The sequence below is a fragment of the Colletotrichum higginsianum genome, chromosome 5, assembly GCF_001672515.1.
Source record: "Colletotrichum higginsianum IMI 349063 chromosome 5, whole genome shotgun sequence".
NCBI lineage: Eukaryota > Fungi > Ascomycota > Sordariomycetes > Glomerellales > Glomerellaceae > Colletotrichum > Colletotrichum higginsianum.
The window spans coordinates 3,804,842-3,830,112 of NC_030958.1; the positions used below are offsets into that span (position 1 = coordinate 3,804,842).

The following is a 25,271-nucleotide window of genomic DNA, read 5'->3' on the forward strand; positions in this document are numbered from 1 at the left end:
CCGGCAATCTTATCTCAGCGAGACCCCGTAGATGACACCTGTGAGCTACGGACGGAGCAGTCGGAGCCAGTGCGCGGCGAGAGTGTCTAAGCAGCTTCAAGGAGGTGGACAAGCACCTCTCCCTCCACCACAACTTCTCTCCTCTACATGTGATCGAACACCCAATCACACGGCACGATGCGCCGTATCAACCTAGTCTTGCTGGCGACAACCGCCCAGCTGTGCGGGGCCCGTCATCCCGGCTTCAGTATCCACGACGACCTCGTAGCTTATCCCCAGGTTCGTCCGAAGCCAACGACCAACGCCCGCGACGGACCCGTGACATGCTGACCCTGTGTGTGCGCGCCTGCAGTACGAGATTGTCTTTTCGGATTCATTCATTTTAGAACACGATGCGCAGGCACTGCTGGACCGCGCGAGCCCGCATTCGACGTACTCTGCGGAGTTCTCGGCCTCTTCCGACATCTCGCAGAACGTCCGAGAGGCTGCCGACGGCGACGACGGTGACAGCGACTCGGCAGACGTCTTTGAGAAGTACGAAATCATGAACATGAACCCCTCGAAATACCTCTGCTCGATTCCTGTCCTGGAGCCGCAGACGCCCGAGAACCACACGGCGACGGAGCTCGCGAAGCAGGAGGAGGCGCGGGAGCTGGCCAAGGCGTCGGCGCACGGCTGGGAGCTGCTCGACGAGCTGGATGGCAACTGCCTGTACTTCATGTCCGGGTGGTGGAGCTACAGCTTCTGCTACAACCGCGAGGTCACCCAGTTCCACGCCCTCCCGACGGTGCCCAACGGGCAGCCGCCGGTCCGCGACCCCCACACGGCCAAGTACGTGCTCGGCCAGGTGCCACAGTCGCCCAGCCAGCGGCGGCAGGCACAGAACAACGACGGGGAGCAGCATCAGGAGGCTGCCCACCAGTCCTGGGAACCGCCGGCGAACACGGATCTGCAGGTCAAGGGCGACCAACGTTACCTCGTCCAGAGGATGGAGGGGGGCACTCTCTGCGACCTGACGGGCCGCGACCGGACGATCGAGGTGCAGTACCACTGCGTGCCGGGTATCAAGGGGGACCGCATCGGCTGGATCAAGGAGGTCACCACATGCGCGTACCTTATGGTCGTCAATACCCCGCGCCTTTGCGACGATGTGGCCTTCCTCCCGCCGCGGGTCACGAGAGCAAACCCCATCAGCTGTCAGCTCATCCTCCCGTCGGACGACGTTGACGCGCAGACCGAGTGGCACCGTCAAAAGACGTTGGAGGCTGAGGAGGCGATGACGGAGAAGAAGACAGACGTCGCCACCGGCTCCGGCGGCAAAGAGGGGGAGCAGTCAGGGCAGCTGAAGCACAGCCATAAGGGCGCCAACGGCCGGGACGGGGCGCAGAAGGGCGTCAACGTTGGCGGGGTCATTGTCGGGGCGCGCAACGTGCTCGCAGACGGCGACGAGGAGGGCAAGCCACCGACCAAGCTCGCGCCGCCGCGCAGCTACCTCCCGGGACGCGGGCACGGCCCATTGGTGGAGATCATCGCCAGCGCCAAGAGCAAGGCGGAGGGGGGCGCGACGGAGGTGCTCGACGAGAGCGAGCTGAAGAAGCTGGACCTGAGCCCCGAGCTCGTGGAGGAAATGCGGGCGGAGCTGGAGCGCATCGCGGGCGACAAGGGCTGGAAGCTCGAGGTGGTGGAGCAGCCGGGCGACCCGAGGGAGATCCGGGGCATCGTCGACCACGGCTCCGAAGGGGAGCTTGGCGAGGATGTCGCCAAGGGGAAGAGGAAGAAGAAGGCGGCGGCCGTGGAGGGAAGGGCACAGCAGCAGGACGAGGACCAGGAACAAGAGCAGGAGGGTAGCGAGGAGCACTTTTTCCATGAGGAGCTCTGACACGCGCCGTCTTAGTTGTTGTCCGAGATGGCTAGCATTGGCGTTTGGGATGCGGTCTGTATGGAAGCGCAGAAGTACGCTATGCATGGCATGATGCCTCACTGGCTCTCTAGCTCTACACTGTTTCATTCTCTCAGTGACGCTGATCACGTCTGCCAAGAAGTTCGTGCCTCTTACTCCCCCAATTGCATTGCAAATCGTCTGAAGAGCGGGCGTCACAACGGACGAACAGCACCCTAAAGTTCACAACAGATGTTGTTTGGTATGACACGAGGGGGCGGGCTCTCACTCTCACCCCCTTCTGACATGTTTCATTGCTCTGAGGGATTTACAACTGGCGTCCAACGACAGGACACGCTTCCTTGACCCTTGACCCAGTGGTCTCTACTTCGGAATTTATGACACATCACTCCGGGCTGGAAGGCATCTAGGCCGTCCATCCGTGTGTAGATAGGGGAGTTTGGTAAGGTTGTTAGTCGGATATGCCGTATGTACGTACTCCTCTTTGATCCTGTGTGAGGCTCCTGCTCTGAGTTATTCTTTCCCAGAGCAGGCACCTCCCTTGTTCTTGCCCTATTCACTCCTCTTGTTTAAGCCAAAAGGCAACTGCAATCCACCTTCGCTCTCCGGTTACTTCCACAACTACCACCATCCGCCTCTTGGCATTTGGCTGACCTTGGACGGAAGGCGCTCTCTCCCTCCTTCGGATGCAACTCCGAGCACAACATCTACAGTGCGCCCGAGCTCTAACTTTTCAGCTTCGTTTCTCAATTTCGGCCAGATACCTTTGCCAAGTACCATCGTGTGACCTGGCCTAGTCTATCCTGCTCGTTGGGTCGTGCGTCTCAATCACACCCACCTTTCCCAAGCATACTTCCCAGAGGCACACACATGTTTGGACGGCCGTCCCGGAAACAACACTCTGCTCATCAGCCGCCGCGCCGGGCATAACCCATCTGAGAACCTGCCCTCTAGGACGCCGCTCGGATTCGGCAACTTGACGCGATACTACACAGTGGGCGAGCCAGGACATGTCGCCCCCGCCTTGCACCGCCTCCCCACGCGTCTGAAGAGCGTGTCCCAACATACCTGTATCACCAACCACAAGACTAGACACCATGCCCAAAAGAGCAAACTGGGATCACCCTGAACCGCATCTTGAGCTTTCCCCGCTTCCCCCAAACATTCTAGAATGGCTTCTGAGCTTCTTTCCAGGGGCATCAACCAGTTCGCCGGATCAAAACACTCGGAACACTCGGCCCAGGGGCATGAGTATCGTCGCTGATCTCCTCACTGGGTCTGCACTATCGGCCACGCCTGGTACTGGATACACGATGTCCTTTGCAAAGAACTCAGTTGCTCAACCTGCCATCGGGACCCCCAGGCCAGCCTCTCAATCTCGGCGGCTACACATGCTTCCATCGCAGGGAGAACTGGCAAAGTTTGTTGAGGCCGCAACATGATCCTCTCGGCAGCATCCCCCCCACAGTGATTCTGCAGATACGACAGGGATGGGTGACGTTTTGAGCGGCAATGCCCGTCATCAAGGTTGAACTGCGATCGACTTAGCTTTGAGGGTATTCTTGTTGGAAGAAGTTTTTCCTGCCCACATCTCATGACACCCTCACTTGGGCAGCACACTCGGCACACAGCCCTACCAGCGTCTCTGGGGCTCAACTGCCCAGCGGCCTTGGCCATTACGCGATGGACTACTGTGGTTGCAGACAAAGGGTTGACCCCCACGTCAGGTAGAACGTAGAGGTGCAGCCACGCTTACTTTCGCGGCAGTAAATCTAGTTACCCACGTACTCAAGTTTCACTCCAGCCGGTCAACGTTTTGACATGGGCTGGGCTACTCAGCCTAACCCTGCGCAATATCAAACCTGGAGGGCAAACTTGCCGTTTACGGTTACCATACTATCCATAACTGTTCATCTTAAGGTTGGGAACCGCTTGGCACAAAGTATTTGCCAAGCATCCACGCCCTGTACGGTTTTTACAATGTCTTATCTGGGTCGTCAATGCATCGATTCGGCGATCGGCAGGCCACCCGAGCCCCTCGCCAGTCATCAAAATGATCTTCGTTCCTGCGCCCGTTTCCCCCCATCGGCTCCCCCGGATTCGATATTGCATGGGCAGAGAATGGCACCCGTCGCAATCTGAGAGAGACCCCCCAATACCACCATGGTGTGTCACACTCCATGGCCCAAGCCGTGCGGCTCCTTGTCTGTCTAGATTATGCACCTGTCATCAAAACCCATGAGTGGCTGGCTCCAATGCCGGTAGCAGAACGACGATCGCGGCAGCGATGCATCTCGAAGATTCGACGGCCAGGAACCCCCCGTTGGAGCACGTCGTGAAGATGGCATGCGAGAAGTGATCGGCAGCTTTACCATGTCTTCGGCTTTGCACGTACCGCCACGGTCAAGTCAGTCTGTCGTGTGGTACATACATTGTACAGATAAGGGGCAGTAGTAATCGAACTTCATGGGAAATTCCGTCACGTGTTGATGAGTGCTGATGTTGGTTGGGGAGTCTGAGCCCGACGGCGTTTACGGCGGGTACACATACATACCTGTCCTAGGACATCCCAGCACTGCACAGCAGCTAGTTGTATGGGTGATACGCAGGCCAGGCGCACGACTTAAGCCAGCTCAATCGAAGGGATTCTGGCGTTAGGAACATGGGCATTCTCAGTAAAGTTCTGGCAATCGGTCAAAGTTATAGCAACGACGGCCAGTCTGGAGAAGCTCGTCCTCCAGCCCCCAGGGAAGACGCGGCATCCCCGGAATCCGCGGTGACGGGGGCACGAACAAGAACAAGAACAACAACAAGAACACCAACAACAACAACAACAAAAAAGCTCGTAGCAGGTGGTTAACGACGGCGGCGGCGGGGATGGTGCCTGTGGTTGGCTCCGCTCGGCGGTACTCGCAGTGGAGGAAGTCGATGCGTCTTGGCGAGAGGAGCGGGCGGATGCCGGGCACGCATCCAGGAGCCAGACAAATCCCTCCGTTAGCAGAGGGGCCGGAATAGCGCCGCACATGGTTTTTGATCCAAAATAGCTGGGCGTCCCCCAGTTCCCCCTGGGCCCTGGCCATCCATCCCATCCCCCCATCCATGGATGATACTGCATGCGCGGGACGGGAGGCCCTTCCGACTCGACTCAGTCAGCTCAGCTCAGCTCAGATCAACTCACAGCTCGACAGATGGGCAAAGAAGGGGGGGAGGGAATCGAATTCTCAGCATTGTGCTTTTTTTTCATTATCAATTTTGTTTTATTTTACTTTGAGCAAACTCGACCTCCTCGACGACCTCGCGGCGACTTATTTGTCTCACTCTATCTCTCACTCTCACTTTCACTCTTATTCTCTGTCCCTCGCTCTCTCACTCTCCGTTTCTCCCCCCCCCTCTTCTTTTCTGCCGGCCGTGTCATGCCGTCCTGTGCAAGCTTCATCTGAAGTTGATTGGCCTCAAACCTCCCTTTTCCCCCGCACATCTCCAAATCTGTCCGTCGGTTGATTACCACGACCATCATTTCGTCCTTTCATCAGCTGACTCGACGTCGACGGCCGCACCACTAGGTCTAGCACCGCCCTCAAACCCTTCTTCTTTCTCACCCCCTCGTCTCGTCCTTGGCCTCGAACTGTTTCGTCTTTCCCCGCATTTATCAAAGGCAGACGTGCACGCGACGAAGACGGCAGAGAAAAGAGAGAGAGAAAAGCGAGCGAGACAAGAGAGCGAGACATGCGCTAGCGGACCACTCACTCACTACCTTGCTTCACACCTACTCTCACCTACACACACTCACTCTCACTCGCACTCTACTTACTCTCCTGCCTTGCCCCTCTTTGACCTTCTACGGCTACTCCGACTAGGTCTAGGACTACTACGACTCGACTACTACCACTACCACTACTACTATTACTATTCCTATTACTATTACTATTATACCACTACCACTGCCGCCACCTACACCACCAGCACCAACACCAACACCTACACCAACACCTACACCATTGGCAGCCTACTCAGTCAGTCAGTCAGTCAGTCACCGACATAAACACTGGCATCTCTTGCCCTCTCTCCCTCACTACCACATACCCCTCTCACCCTTTATCTCATTCTTTCTCTCTCTCTCTCTCTCTCTCTCTCTCTACCCCGCTGGCGCGCGCACACCGTACGGACCTCACCTACCAACTAGACACATCTCGTAGTTTCGCCGTTCCCTTCCCCCTTGCCGGTGAGGGGCTAAGGTGTCCGAGAGTGGACTAACTCAGACCGGGGGGGTCAGGCTGGACCCGGAAGCAAAAGCGCTGTTGGAGTCGAGATTTTGCGCTCCGTTACGGGTTCTGCCTCTGCTTCTGCACTGCTTCCCATCCACTGGGCTGCACATAACTCGCTCCACCGCGAAATTCCTCGCTCAAACCCTTTTGACGTCCGGCAACCCCCTGTGACAACCGTCCTGTCTCTGGCCTCTGTCTTCTTCTTCCTCGACCGTTCCCCCTTCTCCTCATTGCGTCATGTGCCAGTGATGGACGACACAGATACCGCGAGAATTGCTGCGAGCAGAGCGGGCTCTGCAGAAGTCAAGACCGAGTCGCCGGACGATGCGACCGTCACCAGCAGCACCAGCACCGCCGAGAGCGAGCAGCAGCACCAGCAGCAGCACCACCACCAACATCAGCACCAGCAGCACACGTTCCAGCACCAGCAGCACACGCTCCAGCACCAGCCGGGCCAGCAGCAACAGTCAGCGCCGCTCAAGAGAACAGTATGCGACCACTGTCGTAGGAGAAGTATGATGATGTTCCACTTTCACTCTCGCCCACCACCCCCTCTCTACTACCTCTCTGCCTCTGCCTCTGCCTCTGCCTCTGCCAGCCTGCCAGCCTGCCAGCCTGCCAGCCTATCGTCGTATTTCTCTCATTTGCTTTTCCCTGCCGTCGTTGCATTCATGAACTTTCGTGCGATCCTCCCTCTTCCCAGCAGTCTCCCGCCGGGACAGTCCATCTGTCGGCTTCATGGTATCATCCCGCCTCAGCCACTGCCTGTCCGCCCGCCCGCTGTTCCACTTCACCACCACCAACACCACAACCACCACTTCACTACCACTTCATTACCAAGAATACGCTCGCCATGTTCGCAACCCCATGCCCCTTGCCGCCTTCCTTCCTCCCTCCCTCTCTCTCCATACTGGATCGCTTTGTCGAGACAACTGCTGACCCTGTCTCTCAGGAATCCGCTGCGACGGCAAGTTCCCCTGTGAACAGTGCGTGCACGCCTCCCTCACCTGCAAGCGCGAGCATGTCCCTAAGAAGAGGGGACCGAAGCGTGGCCATGGACGGGTCATAAACGAGCTGCGCGCGAGGGAGTCATCCCATCAACTGCATCAGCTACCGCAACACACGATCCAGAAACCCTTTAATGCAGAGAATGCCCTCGAGAGCCCTACAGAGTATGTGCGGCGTCGATTGTCAGCAGCCTGCCCGCCGCTGAACCTAGACAGCGTCGACATCGGCATGAGCAGTAGCGACCTGGGAGAGGCGGCCTCTCAACCCTCCTCCAATGCCTCCGCGGCCTCGACCCCGCCGAGCTTCTGGGCCGCCGTCACATCCAATCCGGCACACAGCAACGTGCCGGAGCCCAGGGGCGTCTTCTCGAGCGACGAGTTCCGGCCGAGGACGAGGAGCTACTTCCACATGATCCCCCAGCTGGTCGAGCTGTACTACGAACACATCTACCCTATCATGCCACTCATCTTCATGCCCGCCATCCGCGAGACCATCAGCCGGCCCATGACGCCGAGCGAGAAGAACCTGGTCTACGCCCTGTGTGCCCTGACGTCGATGCACATGTCTGGCAAGAGCATCGGCGCGCCGGGGCCCACGTCGTGGGAGGTCGTCGGCCGCTTCTTCCTCGACGAGACCATCTCGACCCGGCATTCGTACGACTTCCTCGAGGATCTGTCCCTGTCTGCTGTCATTTCGTCCTTTTACCTCAGCACTTCCTTCTTCGAAATTAACCAGTCGCGCAAGTCGTGGTACTACTTGCGGGAGGCGTTGACGAACGCGCAGGACCTAGGACTGCAGGACGACTCGACATATTACGGCCTTAGCCGCGAGGAGACTCTTTGCCGCCAGAGGGTTTTCTGGATCCTCTTCGTGACGGAAAGGTGAGCAACGAACCACCGGGGAGGGGTGACAGAGCAGAATCCATTCATTCATGCCCCAAGCCCATCAAAAGATACAGCACGCTAACAAAGTCCCCGTGCCCGTACCAGGTCCTTTGCCATCCTGCGCAACAAGCCCATCACGTTCAAGAGAACGCCGTCGCTTCCATCAACGCGACACTCCTACGAGGGTCCGGACATCCACGCCGGATTCCTGCAACTCGTTTCATCCTATACCCCACTTGACGAATCGTTCGTAACGGCGTGGAACGAGGGGTCCGATCCCCGCGTCAGCGCGACGACGTTCTTGGCCCTGCAAAACCTTCTCTCCCTCCCCCCCGCGTTTCTCCGTCCTCGTGGGCGGTCATCGCCCACGCAGCCACACAGCCAGTTGGCCGGTTCCTTCGGCGCTTCGTCTGCCGCCCAAGATTCGGGCTCGTCGGAGCCGACGGATATTCAAAAGGCAGACCTACTTATCACACAGCAATGGCTTCGTCTCATTGTATGGCAGTCGTCGATGCGGCAAGGTCTGCTGAGCTGGACGAACCCGGCTGACTCGAGCGGAAGCGTGTCACCGGAAGACGGAGTCACCGAGGGGAATAGCATGTGCTTCTCGTTCCCCTTGACCGTTGCGCGCGACACCGCGGCGATCCTGTCGAGCCTGCCGAGCAAAGCCGTCGAGGTGCACGGAATGGGCATCATGGAGAAGATCTTTGAGATCGGAACCTGGTGCGTCAACGTGCTGGGGGCGTGCGAGAGCGTCGGCTTCTCGACGTCGATGGACTTCACCTCGGGCGACATGGGCGTGCTGGGCAGCGGCAGGAAAGGGGCGAGCCTGGACCCGATCGAGTTCTTCGTCCGAACACTCAGCGCCAGCGACAACTCCCGGAAACAATTCGCCGAGAAGCTGCTCACCGCCGCCGGGGAGAACCCCGGAAGTATGAGGACGCAGCTTAGCCCGGCCATGTCCGGAATGGGTGCGTCGGCGGCTTCCGCGGCGGCGGCGGCGGCGGCGATGATGGCCAGCAGCCAGGGGCCCAACGCAATGGACGCGACGGGATGGGGTCAGCAAAGAGGAAGTGTCGTTGGCGAAGTCTTTGAGGAAAACGAAGAAAACAGCAACGGCAACACGCATCATCACCACCATCAACAGCATCAACAGCCACAGCAGCAACTGGGTATGGGCGGCACCTCGATACACCATCATCATCATCAGCAGCAACACCAACATCAACAACAACGACAACAACACCACTCACAACAACCCGGCATGCAAGGCTTGGGACTGGGCATCGACCTTGGCGCTGGAGAGACGACCGGCGGTCTGGGCGGCGTAGACATGGACGCGAGCAGTGTTGATCTGATGAGCCCACTAGGCCTGACAAGAAGCAACACATCCGACATGGCGACCATGGGCATGCCCGGCTTCGAGACGGCTTGGAGTCCCAGCAGCGGCGGGACCGGACCGCGAGAGTTTCCAGACTACGGCGCCGGGCCCTTTGCGACCCAGAGAGAAGGGGGAGGAGCGCCGGGGTATGCCGAGATGGGAAGCGGGTTATTAATGCACGACCGGATGGTGGCCGGTGGAGGAACCATCGGAGGCCCCGTTGGCGGGGAGAGTCCCATGGTGGATGAGCGTCACCATCACCATCACCAGCAGGTAGATTCCGGCCCTTACGATACGAGGAGGGAGAACAAAAACCTCGGGTACCAAAACGGGGCCAGGGTAGGCCTGTGGCTGGGGACATGAGCCGGCTTCCGAGGCTTGGCTGGTCTGTTCACGCAGACGCCACGGTGGACACACGGACGGACAGGACGGACGGTCGATTGTACTCATATTCAACATTCGGATTATTGGCACGGGAGTAGGATAGGATGGGTAAAACTTGGGAGCATTTCTTATTATTTACCCTATGGGAAGAACCTGGGATTTTGCGTTTCTACCAGGTGTTGTCTTATAGGAAGAGGAGGGGTCAGAAGATGGTCGGGGGGAGCTTTCCGAAAAGAAAAAAAACATCAGCCAGCAATCGATCTGGTTGTAGGAGGCGGGGAAAGGGGAGGGAGGAGTCTTGTGACCCTTTCTCATGACATTTGGCGGGAGAGAGTGGTTTGATCTACGGACCAGGGGGGGGGGGGGGCGGTTGAGACTATTTTTTCCTCCCCCCTTCCCCCCGTCCCATTCACGTGTACATGTTTATAATTTGGGCGACGAGAACGAACGAACGAAAGAACAAATTGATGTTCCAACAAACTCCTTGCGCTTCTCGCATCTTGTGTCTTGTGTATGTGCTTGATTGTCTGTATGTATTGTCTCTCGAGCAACGTCGGGGCCGGAGAGGACGGCCGACGGTCGGCTCGGGTATCCGGTATATCGGCGGGCCGGGGTGGCACGGTCGTTGAGGGAGGGAAGGGGGGGGGGGGGGGAGGACTCGTCCACTCCCCCTTCTGGACGGAGTAGAACCCGAGCACGCATGACATGGCGGGTGATTCCCGTCACGGTGCGCGCGGGTGGCTTGGCGAAGGGGATGACGCCTCAATGCTTAGGTGTGTGAGGAAAAGAGGAGGAGAAGGATGGAAGGGGGGAGGTTGTATGGTGGCCTCGGTCGGGTCTCGTCATCGCTCTCGCTCGCGCGGGGGGGGGGACACAAGCTCGTCCGTCCGTATCGTAGGAGACGATGCGTCTTCGCATCCCGAGGACACATGATCGCGGGGGAGGAGGAGGGCCCCGGGATGGGGTGGGGGTGGAGGGTTTGTCGGTTCGTTTCCGAGTCATGTTTCTTCGACGTCCGTCGTCCTCTGCGACGGGGGGGGGGGCGCCCGGTACTCTGTTATCAGCAAGTAAAGATCAACGCAGGGAGAAGAGAGCGGGGTGGGTTTTGTTCGGCGGCGCAGAGATGAGGTTCATCTTACTTTTGGCATTCGTGTTGTGCTGTGTTGTGCTGTGCGTCTGCACTGCATCCCTTCCGCGTGGTCGACGCCGTATTATGTTATATCTACGTTCATGCGACTCCTCGTCGCCCGGGGTATCCGCGGCGGGGGGGGGGGTGGCGGACTGCCCTTTGTTTCGTCGCGACGTCATGGACGTGGGGAGTGGGCGGTTGGTTGGGATGTCTGCGTTGGCTACTCTGGGGTATCTCGGGCCCGCCATATGGGTTTAATTTACCACTCTGACAGGCCGGGTTTAACCTCCTTGGCCTGTGGTCTGTAGCCTTTTAGGGAGGGGTGGGATTTGGTTTGGGGAACAGGACGGCTTTCGCGATGGAGGCGTTGCGGGCGCTTCTTGAATGAGTCCCCAGACGGTATGTCCGAAGGAGGGCGGGGGTTCGCCGATATCGAGTGGAAGTGCCCGCGAGGGAAGACGTTTAGGGGAGGGAGATGACGAGGGAGCATCCTCGAAGACACGCACGTTTCTTTGTGGCATGGTCAACATCAAGAAATTGGGGTCTTCGCCTTCGTCCGTCGCGCGGACTATACAACAATGTCCCCGGCCACGAGGGGGGGGGGGGGGGGGGGGGGGGGGTCGGTCGCCATGCCCCGGAGCCACCCGCCTCCCGCGTGGTGAGGTCGGATGGGCGGTGGGGTCACGGATCGGCCATGCTGACTCGGGGGACGGCGGGTTCAAGGAAATTGGGGTGCTTCACCCAATGTCATGGAAATCACGAGCGAGGAACCGGTGTGTTCAGGAGCCAAAAGAGTCTTCGAGGCCCTTTTCTGGGGTTGAATTGCAACCCAGGCCTTGAAGGGATTGATTTGTGCGTGTGTTTTGATTTTCCTCCCAATTCTAATAACCGAAAATCATGTCTATGCCGAAAAACGCCAGCCACCTATCCCAGGTGTGTCCCATCTCCCGTCGTACAGATGTATGAGGGTATCAAGTTGTAGTAGTGTAAACAAGCTCAGAACCGCCAGAAAAATGTGCAAGTAAAGAAACAGGCATCAGGCGTCGCGACCATTTAGAAACGTCCGCCACGTCTTCCACCGCCGCCGCCGCCACCACGGCCACCACCACCACCGCTGCCGCCACGTCCGCCCGAACCGGCACTGCGGCCCTCTCCACCGCCGCCACCACCGCCGCCGCGGTGTCCGTGGCGGCTCTTAGGCGCGTCCGGAACGACGACGAGGCCTCTGGTGCCGCGGAGACCCATCTTGCCGACGGTGCTCTTCTGAATGGCGGGCGTCTCGGGGGACGCAAGGGCGTCGCGGGCAAAGATGTTGCCTTCGGCGACGAGCTGCTCCTTCTCCCACTTGAGGGACTTCATCCAGTTCTTGTAGTAGCCCAGCCAGGCCTGGTAGATCTTGGCCTTTTGCGCCTCGTCGATGCGCTGCTCGGCAATCTGGTAGACCTGGTCGGCGGACGAGAGGTCGGCCGGGCGGGTCTGGAAGGAGATCTCCTTGAGGGTCCACTGCGGGAAGAAACCCTCGACCTCGGCAACAATGAAGATGCCGCGGCCCTCGGCGCCGGCGCGGGCAGTACGGCCGAGGCGGTGGATGTACGACTCCTTGTCGGCGGGGATGCCGACCTGGAAGACGGTCGTGACGCCGGGGAAGTCCATGCCGCGGGCAATGACGTCGGTGGCGACGAGGATGCCCGACTTGGAGTCGCGGTAGTCGTTGGTCGTCTTGGTGCGCTTGCTCTGGGAGATGCGCGAGTGCAGGACGGCGGTGGGGGGCATGCCGGGGACGTTGGCGAGGACGTCGCCGTAAAAGTCGGCGAGGGCGGCCGTCGGGGCGAAGATGATGGCCTTGAAGGCGTCGGGGCCGACGTGGGCGGCCTCCTCGCGGATGGCGCCGACCATGGCCGGGGCGACGGCGGCGAAGGTGGGCACCTTGACGAGGTGCTGGGGCACGCGCTCGTGGGTGTTGGACTCGCCGGCGGGGATGGTGGAGATGAACTTGTAGCCCTTGGAGAGGACGATGCCGGCGACCTGCTCGACGTGGGCGGCGATGGTGGCGGAGAAGAGCATGCCCTGGCGGTTGGTCTTGGCCTTGTCGGGGAGGGCGCGGACGATGTCCTTGAGGGCGGGCATGAAGCCCATGTCGAGGAGGCGGTCGGCCTCGTCGAGCACGAGGGTGTCGAGTTGGTGGAAGGACTCCTTGATGTAGGCGTTGGACAGGTGGTCGATGAGACGTCCCGGGGTGGCGATGAGGATGTCGCAGCCGTTGAGGATCTGCTTCTCCTCGCGGTCCTTGTTGGTGCCTCCAATGGCGATGCAGACGCGGTACTGCGGCAGACGCTGCAGCAGGGCCTGGGCCTCCTTGGCGATCTGCATGGCCAGCTCGCGGGTCGGGGAGATGACGAGGAGCGAGATGCCGGCGCCGCGGCCGCGGTTGTTGGTGATGAGGGTCTGGATGGCAGGAAGGAGGAATGCGATTGTCTTGCCGGTGCCGGTCTTGGCCTGGACGAGGCAGTCGCCGCGCTTGGGGGGCAGAAGCTCGGTCAGGGTGGCGGCCTGGACGGGCATCATGTGGTTGAACTTGAGGTCCTGGGTGATGGCCTGGATCAGGGCCGGGCTGACGCCGACCATATCAGCGAACCTCGGCGTGTCCTCAGGAACGGGCTCGGTCAAGGGCGGCGCGGTGCTGTTCTGAGGCGGCGCTGCTACTGCCGGCGCCGTGTTGGGCTGGGCCGATCTCTCGTTGTAGGGCGCATCCCGGCGGTCGCGTCTGGGACCGCGGTTCTGGTTCGAGCCTCTTCCTCTGCGATCCATAATGTCTGTCGGGTTTGGGTGAGGTTGTTTTGGGGGAAGGAGAGAGAAGAAAGGGAGAGGAGAGAGGACGGCGAGAAAATTCAGGCCGTGGTTTGAGGGAGGTGATGTCAAAGGGAAAAAATTCCTGGGACAAACAGGGGGCATCTGGCGAAACCTGCTCTAGGCAGACTCTAGCGCGCCGCGATAAGAGATCTCGGAAGGAGCGATAAGCTTCCTCAGGGGTCCTGCCGCCCTCCCTCAGCGCTCACCGCCCGGCCCGGGTCCACTTTGCCCCTCCCCCGCTTCTTTTCTTATTTTATCCTTCTGCCTACCTATCATGTGTTGGCGAGAAGCTGTTTCTGGCTACAGAACACCCTCAGTTACTATCACTGTCACGATCGTCACTTCACCGAGGGAGAGCACATGTTGATCATACATCCTCACCCTCACTTTTTCCTGTTTCTGTTTCAACCCTAATTACTATGTGATCTACTCATCACGTCCCTAATCCATCTTCCAGACTCTCATTATCGTCTCTTTGGACTATGGTATCTCACAATCAAGGCAAGCGTAACAAAGACAGAGGGTATGGACACTACGGGCTAAAACACCTGCAACCGCCCAAGACGCCAGTATTCAACCGGACCCCCAACTCCGAGGTTGTATGTGTGTGTGCGCGCGCGTGTACTAACTCTGACAAAACAGTCAAACTGATCAGTCCTGCGTGGTCAATTGCCGTCATCTCCCATGTGGCCGACGCTATGGTCGGCGAGACGATCGGGATGGTGTTGTAGGCGGCGCTGACGATGCGGGCGACGTGGGAGGAGACCTCTGCGTGTCATGATACGAAGGCGACTCCCGCATGAAACCTATTCCATCTGGTGATGCAACGGTACTTGGCGAGATTGGGTTCGCCAAGCCGATGGTAGACGACCTGTGGAGAGGTGTTGGGAAATTTTCGCTTCGCAAGTCTGGGGATGTAGGGAGCTCATGACGCTGCACGGAAGGGGTTGAGGGCCGGTCTTGGTCACCGGAGATCCGGTCGTGCTGATCCGACCCCCGTGTTGACGTATGAGAGACGGCCGTCGAGCGATGCTCGGGTTGCGAGGGCGACTGGAAAGTATCCTGAGGGCGGAAGCTGCCTCGCTCGATGCTGGGCGAGGCAGAGAGGGCGGGGCCGACCATGAAGCGCATCTGTTTGTCAATGTCCTGGCACAGGCTTCCCAGGAACATCTTGTAGACATCGCCGCCTGCGTGCTCCGTGTCGATCAGATCCCTTCACCTCTTGGTCAGCATACAACAAAACACCCACAGGCAAACGCCAGACAAGAGGTTCTCCTTACGGGCACCCATAGAGCCTCATGTCATCGTCCAGCCGCCGGAGCCTCTCAACGGCGTTCATGTCGTGGCCAAACTGGACAAACTGTATCGTGACCGGGCGGATCGTTGATATGTCCACTTGTTCTTGCGACTTGCCTGGCCGTATGTACGAGAGGTCACCGTGCAGGTCTCTCAATTCGTGTATGATGGACCGGAGATAGATGTCAATGGTGTGTTCCATTTGCATGCCGTTCCAGATGCCGTCCGTCAGAATGATGATGGTCTTCTTGCGCGGCGGCCTTTTCGACGCCTTGGCCCGCGTGTAGCGGTTGATGATGCGCGCGAGCTCCGGCACGATTGTGGTGTTGACCGCCTGTGTCGGCGACTTAGGCTCGTCCGGCTGTGCGAACATCATGGCTTTGGTGAAGTCCTCGACCTGCTGTAAGCAAGATTCTGTGACAGTTGCCCTCGGATCGGTGTCCGGGTCCGTAAAGTACAGCTCCATCCCATTGTCATCGTATCCCAAAGATCGCCAGACAAGAACCTCCAGAAGGTGAGTCACTTGCAACCAGTGAGATGCCATTGTAGTGCCGTTGTCGATGAGATACACCTGACCTTGTTAGCCGAAGAACGCTGAATGCACGATCTGGGGTGGTCGGGCGCACGATGTCGCGGTTCTTGAACTCCACTTCCAGGCGCTGGTCCAGATGCTCCGACATGTTCTTGCCCTTGACTGGCACGGGCTTTGGTTTGAATAGAGAACTGAAACTCTTCAGGTTTGGCCTAAATCTCATTCCGGTCTTCATTAGCTCGGTTCTCACTTGCCAGGCGGTAATGGTCTCGCGAGGCTTGACAGGCGAGTCGGGGGGTTGTGTTGTGCTCGACGTTCGGGTTCGCGAATGAGCCGGCAGCACCATGCGATCTCGTGACCGCTGTGCCACTGGCTGGATGGCTTGTTCCAAGAGAATACGACGACTTTCAAACTCCACGTCGGCGGGCGGTAGGTTCGGAACCTGTGGTAGCTGCTTGGCCCCTTCGTCTGAGTCCACTCTTCTGATGCCTGAATGTTGGTCGTACATCTGTTCGGACTGGAGGTCAATCCTCTGTAGCAGGGTGTGCAGATCTTTGGGGACCTGGGACTCTTCGGGCTCGGTGGAACCGAAGAGCTTGTCAAATTGTAGACAAATCTTTTTCGCAGACCATCGGTCTTTCTTAACAAGCATGTAGTCGTCCACCATGTCTAGTACAGCATGCGTGTAGACGTCGTTTCTCCTTGCAGCTTCACGGAGATACCTATGCCAATGTTGAACTTCTAAGAGCACGGCATCCCCGTCGTGAAACGCGTCGCTTGAGTGTTCCGTGTTCTTGAAAATGGCTTCTCTTCGAAGTCGATTGAAGATAAGGACGCCTTGTGTCCCAAGCACTACGTAAGTCGCGGCAATCGAAAGCACACACCCGAGAGACCACACGTCACTTGTTTGCGAAACTTCTGGCTTTTGGCGGCTCAAACCGTCCAAGTAGGCGGCTTTCTCCGGGGCGGCTGTGGATCAGAGTCAGCATGGCAGTAATAGAGGACGAAGGGAGGGCATGAAAGCACCGTAAGTCCTCGTCCCACCCGTTGACTTTGTTTTCTGGTCCCTTGAACTACCGGCGGACTTTAGCCACATGCTTGCCTCCCCTGGATCTGCCAATTTAAATCGGTTTTTGACTCGAAGGATGTTCTCGGGTTTGATGTCGCCATGCCATCTAGTTCATCATTGTTAGGATTGAGCCAATACTTGCGAAGAACAGACACCGAGACACATACGTCAAATACTGTTGTCGATCAACGACAACCGTATGGATAGAGGCTAATGCTCCCGAAATCTCTGCCATGGTCTGCCAGAATCCCAATATCTCCTTTGCCGAGATCGGGGGTGATTCCTTCCGAATCGCCGTGTAAAAGTCGAAGTCGGCTAGCTCCAATACGATATTCCAGCACTCTTCCAGTCCTCCACGATCGTCCGGCTCAAAGCTCTGGAACCAGCCAATGTACTTAATCATGCCTTCCTTGTTTTCGAGGTTGATGAACATTTCCTTTTCGTTGATAAAGTGCTCTCTTTTTGACGAGTTGAACTGTTTCAAGGCGAAGCGGTATCTCTGTTCACACAGCTTAGCTCCCGTGATGACTTACTGTACTTCACAGATGAAGGGAGGGAAAGTAGACGCGGCGCAGCTTACCTCTTCGCCGGTCCCAAAACTGTCGGTGCCGTTTTCCTGGCGCTCGATCTTCGCTGACGCCATTTGCTTCTGAAGCCTGGGCCCAACAAGTTCTTCGGGTACCTCGACGGCGTACAGCGTGGCCGTGTTCACTCGAGGTCCTTTGCCATCGCGGTACGGCTTGATCTTCTCTTTTCGTGAGAAGGGACTGATGATGTTGTGGATGCTGTGGCGATGTGAAGTGCCCATATCCATTTCAAACCTGATGGGACACCACGCAAATTGACTCTCATAGAACTTGTCGTGGAAGTCGGGATAGTCACGCGGTGGTTTTATATGTTTTCTCAAGGCATCAAGCTCGATGGGGAGGGTGGTGAGGTTGTTGTTCCAGAACTCGTGGATCAGCGATGGCGCGTTGATATCTAGGAGATTGTAGAAAACCTCAAGACAGTTGTCGAATTCTCGAACTCGCAGTCGAGGAGGGTTAAGTTTCTCTCGAAGATATGCCGTCTGTGCAATTCTGACCAGATCGTCGTTGTAGATGGCAGGGCAGCTCGGAGATCGTTGTCGAAGTCGTGCGGTAACATTGTTCACCAATACGAACTGTTGACCACGAGCAGAGGTTCGTGTCTGCTGCCGACGAAGTTCGCGAAATTCCAAAAGGGCTGTTTGGAACTGTTGCTCAAACTCTGGTTGCCTTGAGCCCATTGCTCCAGTGGTGTGTACAGTTTGAGGAACGGGTGTACAATGGTAACAGTGGTGTGTCGCTTGATCGAAGTCAACAACCAAAGTAGAGGAATACCTTGTTTGTCAAAGAGCACAGCGAATGACGTGAGAGACAGGACCAAGTCTATAGAAACGAGCGGAATGGAAGTAATATATAGCCTGGGTCAGGTCCAGTAGCAACGGCTTGGCCATGCGAATTAATAATGTCAGGTATAAAAGAAAGTCTCATGGCCCGGGCCCCGCCGATGGGGGGTACTCTGCATATTCCAAGAGGGAGGGCGCCCGCTGCCTTACCTGACCATTTGCGGCTGATGTGTCCCATTTCCATCATTTATCATCGGTATCGATGTAGCTGATGAGGAATCCCTGAAGCTCAATGAACATGGTCGAGGAACATTGGACTCGGTCTGAATTCTCCGAAACCACCTATAAAAATACAGCCCTGCGCATACCGTCTTTCAATAGCAAGATGAAGCAAAAGAAGCCGTCCCTACCCCGAACCTGCCTCCTGTCATGTTCACACGTTACTTCACAACGCCTGTCAAGCAGTCACGTAACTTGAGAGGAGTGTGTGGACGGCGGGAGGGGGGCCGGGGAGCGACTGCAGCAGCAAGTTGGCTGCATGGCACGCCGTCCGTCACCTGAGATTAGCATCCAACTCAACACTTTGGTATAGCCGCAGACCGGGGACATCATTACCCCTCTTCTACACTCGACGCCACCAGAGAAATGAGCAACACCTCGTCTTGATCCCTGAGCGGAGTACAGATGGTATGAAGGCCACACACACAGAGGCATCGTCGTTTTGCATTCCAATCCCATTCCAAAATCTACCGGCCTAGGCCTCGGCCTCGCTCTCGTGAAGCTAACGTAGCCTTACCGTCCCGCCAAGTTACCCGCCGGACCCGCGAGTTGGCAACCTTATCCTCACACCATCGAACGATACGACGCCGCTCCATGCATGCAGTCACCCCCTTACAAGCCCAATTACGAGCAATCATGAGGGGGGTGTAAGCTGGAGGCGCTCGGGATGTCTAGAGCGGCGGGGCACAGAGGGACCCATGGCTTGGAGGGCATGGCTATGTCCGTGTTGGTCTGCGGCTCAAGAGGCGTGAGGCAACCGAGCCCACCCATCTACTTTTCCTAGAGCAATACGTAGCGCCCTGTTTGGCAAGTGAGGTGATTGGACTTGACTTGACACGCCTCATGGATCGGTGTTGAATCCTGTAAGGCGGCCGGATGCCTGTTGCCAGCCTGCTCAGTCACTCTCTGCCTCCAAGGTCGTACAGAATCCAATAATGCCTCCCCAACCCCAGAGCCGGCCTTGATAAGGAGCACCACCCCCCGCGGGCTAAAAAAGCAATCGACACCCCTCAAAAAGCCACTGCCTCCCCATAGCCTGCTTGAAGGAGGTATAGGCTTTTCTCTTTCTCGCAAAGAACTCGGTTCAGGCAGCCTAGTCCTTGACACGGTGAACATTCAGTCCCTTACCGACCTGGAGAACGAAACCGAACTCAGGCTGCTTCGACTTTTCGCGTTTACCAACAGCCAACATGGCTGAACCTTCTCGAGGAATCATGTCGAGGTTTTCTTGGGATAGAGAAGCTCGACCCATGGAAGACCCATCCTTTCAGCGGGCCCCAAGCTTTCCTGCGCCTCCTCGTGGCTGGGTCCAAGTGACCGTGTCAGCGTATAATCTGAAGTGGTCTCGGCTGCGTCAGTGGCTGATCAACAACTTCAAAAAGGAAAAGGCACAATTCAACGAGCGCCAGGTTCGTTGGAGCAATCACGTATTACGCATTGTTTTCATCGTTCAAGGCTGACATTCAGCTGCTTTAGGCGTTGTATGACGACGTTTTCTTGTTTTATGCACCCAGGCAGCTCGTGGATGTAAGGCAATCATCCGTCGCAAAATGGACCTTCGCTAACATGGACAAGAACGAGCTGTCGGCCATTGACGACTTGCGCGAAATCAACAGAGCCGACCAGAGGAGCCATTCTGCTCATCGGGATAGGACGCCTGACCCCCCTGCTTCTTCAACTGCACCCAGCATTCCCTATTGAGGCTGGGCCGAAGCAAGGCGTAAAGGTGTTTGGCGTAGGACTTGTGCTCGTCGGTGTTTCACGCGGGTTAATCTGTTGGGTAGTCTGAGAGATGGGTCAAAAGGGCACTGTATGAGAAACAGCCCACTCGATGGTACTAAATGCAAATGAGAATGGTGAAGGAAAAGAAAACCGGGAATGTTGCTATCCGTCCATACCGAAAAGAGGCGTAGCTCAGCGAACTGCAAGCCACGTTCTCTCGGGCGCGTAGCTTGTGGTTACACAGCATAAAAAACATGCGCATCAAGGGACCTCTTTATTGGTTCGTCAGATGACAGCTGAAGTGCGCCATCTAGTTCTCCGCCACTCATGAGTGCAAGGTCATGCGCAGCAGGCTGACACAAGGCTTTTAAGCTCTCATCTCACTAAAATGTACAAACTCAACTTCTGTTGAACAGGATATGAGGATATAGTCTTTAGAAGATATCGTTTTTCGTTAGGAGTTATCTCCATGGACTCAGAGACCGGCGTCTCAAATAAGGAGTACACAGTCTTGTTCTTTCCGTCACTTACAGCTGCGAGATTCCAAAGACCATCCATGATGGCTTCAGTTTCGGATCTAAGAACGTTGTATCCGTCATTCGACCAAAATCCAACGCAGTACTTGGCAACCACCTCTCATGGAAGATCTGCCCGCGATAGGCTGGTGAAGTGTATGGGAGATCTTTTCGTCGCAGACAGAGAGAAACACAATATTCCAGTTAGGGATATCTCGGCGGCAGGGAAAGTTGACAAATACAACATCCCCAATGACGACAAATTAAAGAAAACCCTCGGTGGCGTCCCAACAAGCGGAACGAGTAATATCTCAACAGAAGACATCACTTCTCCTTTCAACCCAGACGCAAAATGTCGATTTGTGTGAGTTTTCAAGCATTCCACTGTTCGATTAGCCCATGTATTCCTACAGGCAAATCAGGTACAGCAATGAGCTGACTTGAACAAGACATTTGTGCGCGGAAACCACCGTCGGGCGCCTGGAACTGAATATAAGGATGCTGCTCCGCCTGGTGACTTTCTACCAAGTCATGCCGCAGTTCCTGGATTTTCTTCACGTATACGCCTCACGTCATAGCAGGGATAGGGAACTCCGCTTCAGCGGCTTCAGGACAGACAAAACTCTGACGGATCCTGTCGATGGAGCCATGATCCCTGAACTCGGAAGGAGCGGCAGGAGGTATCAGCTCTGCTTCAACCTCAAGACCGTATCTCCCAAAGACGGAGGAGACTGGAAGATTCGACAGGCTGTCTTCCATCACCAGTTCGATCTGGGGCAGGGCACTCAACTTTGGATCATCGGGGACCCTCACGCCACGCTCAAGAAACGCATTGTAGATCTCTTTCCAGAATGGAATCTCTATCCAACGAGCTTCAGCACCGTCCAGCAGGGGTTCGCCACATCCCTCGAAGTGAATTTGGATTTTGCGCAGTGGGCGACGTCGGAATGGAGATGGCACATTTTGTTTCTCGAGGAGAGAGCAGAAGAGCTGGTACGACTCTCACTCCCAGACCCAAGTTTCTTCCGTTCGATACGTTCTCGGCTAATCAGTGTTGAGCTCAAAAGACCAAGCCTGCTCGTATCAGAGAAAAGGTGCATATCGAGAAGCTGGAGCCAGAGTCCCTGAGTGATGTTCAGAAGTGGGAAGAAAAAACAAATGATACAATCATGGCCATGGAATCCAACGTGAACATCATGCGGCTCCAACAGAAGTTTTACCAGGACCTAGTCAAGGACGATAACTTCCCTCAACGAGAGCAGGAGAAGTGCCGGAAAAATGTGGAATGCTACGTATCACACCTGGAGGAGCTTATTTGCGAGACTCAAATGCAGATAACGAGAGCCAACATCCTGGTCAAGACGGTCGGAGACAGGAAGACGATCGTAAGTGTAGTTACCAAACCTCTACACAACAGATATCATACTAACACTCCGCTTCTAAGCTCATTCAGCACCTTCAGACGCAGAATGCCATCATAGCTTCCAAGCTCACAGCCACAATGTACGAACAAGCCGACCGCAGTGCTGTGGAGACCATCGCAGTTAGGATCGTGACCATTGTTACTTTGATCTATTTGCCTGCAACTTTCTCTAGCGTATGGTTCACAATTATTCCCGCGACTGCTGGCCCGTACTAAATTCTTCATTTAGACTTTCTTCAGCACAGATATTATCAAGTTCGAGAATGGCGAGGTTTTTTCGCAGGTCGCTCTGGAGCGGTTCCTCCAGGTCACGCTGCCCCTCATGTTTCTGACGTTCTTTTCCGCCGGGCTATGGTTCTGGATGGAGTGGCGTAAACGCGCCCACAGATCCCGTCGATTCAAGATTGAATATTCCGATATATTCCCACAAGACGAAGAAAAAGTTTGATGGCTAGACCATCACTCAGATGGAGTGTTATTACTTTCAATATCGACAGCATACATAAAGTGTAACCAGTACACGACATTCTTTTGTGTATTGAACTCTCCTTATTCAGCAAAGCATGTACAGGTATGAGAGTAGCATTTTCAAAGCCGGAGTCAGCAAACGCTCATCAAGGGAGGGAGGAAGACAAGGAGGGAAACCAAGATGCTGAGCATTCGGTTCGGACAGGGCTTTCATTCGCTTGCAAACATGTTAAAACACCAGACTTAAATGCCATGGATGAGGTACTAAGGATAATTGAATTATTGATTTAAAAGAACCACCTGCTATATCAATTGTGCACAGCAACAACAAGCTTAGTCTCCTTGATTGTGAAACACGACTTACTCATGCAGCACTGGGCTGAGCACAACTGCGACGATAATGCAATGAGCTACGAAGGCCATGTTTGATATTCCAAGAGAAAACCCATCCATTGGTAGAACTTGAATCATCTTGCGAGGTCTCTACCAACCTAAGAAGTTGCAGGGCTTAGACACAGTCAATCAAATGTTTGTTGCTCTCACAACTTGTAACTCTTGGGCAACCGACGATTCCCTCACAAGCTTCACAAGCCTTGACCTAGGTACTCCTAGGCCCTTGATCCAGGCTTATAATATATGCTCTTCGAAATTCTTTGGGAAGGATGCCGTTAATCTTGTTTTAATACTTGACTTGTATTCACCACGGCTTACTGGCTCAGGCCTAAGTTCTTTTGACACTAATTAAGTCTGAACATCTCCATCGACTTCTCTTCATTGGCATACAGCTAATTATGTCTCCATGTGCTCCCAGACCTCTGCGAAGCAGGACCACCCTGCAAACCAGTCTCCCTCTACGCCTTGTTGAAGAAGTCGATAACGGCCTTGGTGAACTGGGCCGGGTCCTGCATGGGCGCGAAGTGGCTCACGCCCTTGAGGATCGTGACGCTGCTGCCGGGGATGGCCTTGTTCAGGATGCCGGGGACGTCGCGGTTGACGGCCTCCTCGTGCTCGGCACCGGCGATCATGACCCGCTTGCCGTCGATGCCCGCGAGCTGCGCGGCCGTGAACTGCGGCAGCGTGCCCTCCATCGTCGCGACCTTTGTCGCGAAGGCCGTGAAGTCGACGCCCGGCTGCAGCGAGGCGTACTCGGTGCGGCAGCGGGCCACGAGCGTCGAGAAGATGGCCGTGTCGGAGAAGGTGGCGTTGGTCTGCTCGGGCCTCGACGAGGCGCCGAAGACGAAGGCCTTGTTGATGGGCTTGGCGGTGACCGGGTTGATGAGCGCCGCGAGCGTCGTGATGCCGCCGTCGGACCAGCCCACGACGTTGTATTGGGGCACGCCGGCGCCCTCGAGCAGGGCGTGGATGTCGGCGGCCATCTGGTCGTAGGTGAAGACGTCGTTGGCGTTGTACGTCGTGCGGCCGTGGCCGCGGCGGTCGACGGCGATGACGTAGTGGCCGGCGTCGATGAGGCGGGTGATGACGGAGCCGAAGTAGCCCGAGAAGCCCAGGCCGCCGTGGTCCATGACGATGGGCACGCCGCCGGCCTTCTCGTTGTACTTTTGGAACCACATCTGGATGCCGTTGATCGGCGTCTTGACCGTCGAGATGGGCTTCGGCAGCTCCGGCGTTGGCGGGAGGACTTGCCAGGCCGGCGTGTTTTGGCGGACGGCCAAGCCCGAGACGGACCCGGCGACGGCGGCGACGGCGAGGAGGGCGTTGAAGTGCATTTTTCTTTTCAAATCTCCAAGAAAATCAGAACGAATGTGGTGGGTTGAGTGAGAGACAGAAAAGCGAGAGTTATGGAAAAACACACACACACAAATAGCGAAAGACTGTGAGTGAGTGAGAGCAAGGAGAGTCAAGAAAGTCCCAGGGCAGAAACAACAGTGTAATTAAATACAGCAACCCATCTCACCACCCTCCTCCCGTGGCCCATTTTCTTCTTCTCCTCCTTCGGCCCCGCGCGCGTACCGAAGGGCTGGAACTGGGTTAATTGCCATTGTTTACACAGACCGGGTGAACCCCCCCTCTCCCCTCTCCCCCTTTCGCAGCGGAGCCGAAAATCCGGAAATAGGAGGTCCTGCCAAGGGTCACGACTCGAGAGAACCCCGGTTTAGAGTTTGCGCGGCTTTCGCCCTCCCCGTTTTGTCGGCCACGCTGGGTTATTTACCTCATTAACTGGTTATTGACTGCGGACCTCGTTAAGCCCGGCGGTCCCGGGAGCCCCCCCCCCCCCCCCCATTCTCGGGTTTACAAAGAGCACCTCGATCAACCAACTCCACGGCAACGGGACTATCGAAACTGGAAACTCAAAGTTGCGGAGAAGACGAAGTGGCTTGAACGGCTCGGACGGCAGCCATCGACTGATTGTTCATGAGAGGCGGCCAAAAAACTCCTTCATGGAGTCGTGACAACATACTGATTACTATAAACTCCGGGAGGAATTGGACATCTCCTTCCCCGTCCCAAAGTCCCAAACGGATGGCTCCGGATGCCCTCGGGAGGAGCCGACTGCACGTCGGTTTGGCACATGGGACGGCAGGGGTGGCCTGCTTCGAGCTGCGTCTGGAATTGAGGGGACCTGGCTATATCGCAATGCATTATTCAAGTCAGCTCATCCAGGGACCCTCAGCGTCACATTTATCTTGAAGCCTGAGCCTAACTTGCAATATCGACACTACTAGCATACATGCCTCCGAGAGACGGCAGTTCGATCGGAGCCTACTAATGGAAAGGTTGCGAGTAAGCGACTTCGGGGCGCTCTGGGTTCCCGAGACCGAAAACATCGAAGCCAAAT

The 25,271-nt window shown here is 56.5% G+C and overlaps 8 protein-coding genes across 8 annotated transcripts; 4 read left to right on the forward strand and 4 right to left on the reverse strand.

Annotated features, from left to right (window-relative positions):
* Nucleotides 1–177: 177 nt before the first annotated feature.
* Nucleotides 178–1,879, forward strand: CH63R_08019 (Glucosidase II beta subunit-like protein; the record flags this gene model as incomplete). Its single annotated transcript, XM_018302993.1, has 2 exons — nt 178–279; nt 353–1,879. The coding sequence occupies 2 exons, from the start codon at nt 178–180 to the stop codon at nt 1,877–1,879; spliced, it is 1,629 nt and encodes a 542-aa protein (XP_018157771.1).
* Nucleotides 1,880–6,413: 4,534 nt separating this feature from the next.
* CH63R_08020 (Fungal specific transcription factor) lies at nt 6,414–9,801 on the forward strand (the record flags this gene model as incomplete). The annotated part of the gene is made up of 3 exons (XM_018302994.1): nt 6,414–6,669; nt 7,118–8,054; nt 8,163–9,801. 3 exons carry the CDS (start codon nt 6,414–6,416, stop codon nt 9,799–9,801), a joined length of 2,832 nt encoding a protein of 943 aa, XP_018157772.1.
* A 2,203-nt stretch (nt 9,802–12,004) lies between these two features.
* On the reverse strand, nt 12,005–13,759 carry CH63R_08021 (DEAD/DEAH box helicase; the record flags this gene model as incomplete). Its single annotated transcript, XM_018302995.1, has 1 exon — nt 12,005–13,759. One exon carries the CDS (start codon nt 13,757–13,759, stop codon nt 12,005–12,007), a length of 1,755 nt encoding a protein of 584 aa, XP_018157773.1.
* Nucleotides 13,760–14,497: 738 nt separating this feature from the next.
* CH63R_08022 (Protein kinase domain-containing protein) lies at nt 14,498–16,296 on the reverse strand (the record flags this gene model as incomplete). Its single annotated transcript, XM_018302996.1, has 3 exons — nt 14,498–15,014; nt 15,082–15,668; nt 15,724–16,296. 3 exons carry the CDS (start codon nt 16,294–16,296, stop codon nt 14,498–14,500), a joined length of 1,677 nt encoding a protein of 558 aa, XP_018157774.1.
* Nucleotides 16,297–16,804: 508 nt separating this feature from the next.
* CH63R_08023 (Protein kinase domain-containing protein) lies at nt 16,805–17,965 on the reverse strand (the record flags this gene model as incomplete). The annotated part of the gene is made up of 2 exons (XM_018302997.1): nt 16,805–17,197; nt 17,279–17,965. The coding sequence occupies 2 exons, from the start codon at nt 17,963–17,965 to the stop codon at nt 16,805–16,807; spliced, it is 1,080 nt and encodes a 359-aa protein (XP_018157775.1).
* Nucleotides 17,966–19,536: 1,571 nt separating this feature from the next.
* Nucleotides 19,537–20,047, forward strand: CH63R_08024 (uncharacterized protein; the record flags this gene model as incomplete). Its single annotated transcript, XM_018302998.1, has 2 exons — nt 19,537–19,755; nt 19,922–20,047. The coding sequence occupies 2 exons, from the start codon at nt 19,537–19,539 to the stop codon at nt 20,045–20,047; spliced, it is 345 nt and encodes a 114-aa protein (XP_018157776.1).
* Nucleotides 20,048–20,537: 490 nt separating this feature from the next.
* CH63R_08025 (Fungal specific transcription factor domain-containing protein) lies at nt 20,538–22,454 on the forward strand (the record flags this gene model as incomplete). Its single annotated transcript, XM_018302999.1, has 5 exons — nt 20,538–20,947; nt 21,033–21,576; nt 21,651–21,968; nt 22,028–22,180; nt 22,236–22,454. 5 exons carry the CDS (start codon nt 20,538–20,540, stop codon nt 22,452–22,454), a joined length of 1,644 nt encoding a protein of 547 aa, XP_018157777.1.
* An 871-nt stretch (nt 22,455–23,325) lies between these two features.
* CH63R_08026 (Alpha beta hydrolase fold-containing protein) lies at nt 23,326–24,201 on the reverse strand (the record flags this gene model as incomplete). Its single annotated transcript, XM_018303000.1, has 1 exon — nt 23,326–24,201. One exon carries the CDS (start codon nt 24,199–24,201, stop codon nt 23,326–23,328), a length of 876 nt encoding a protein of 291 aa, XP_018157778.1.
* Between the last annotated feature and the right edge of the window lie 1,070 nt (nt 24,202–25,271).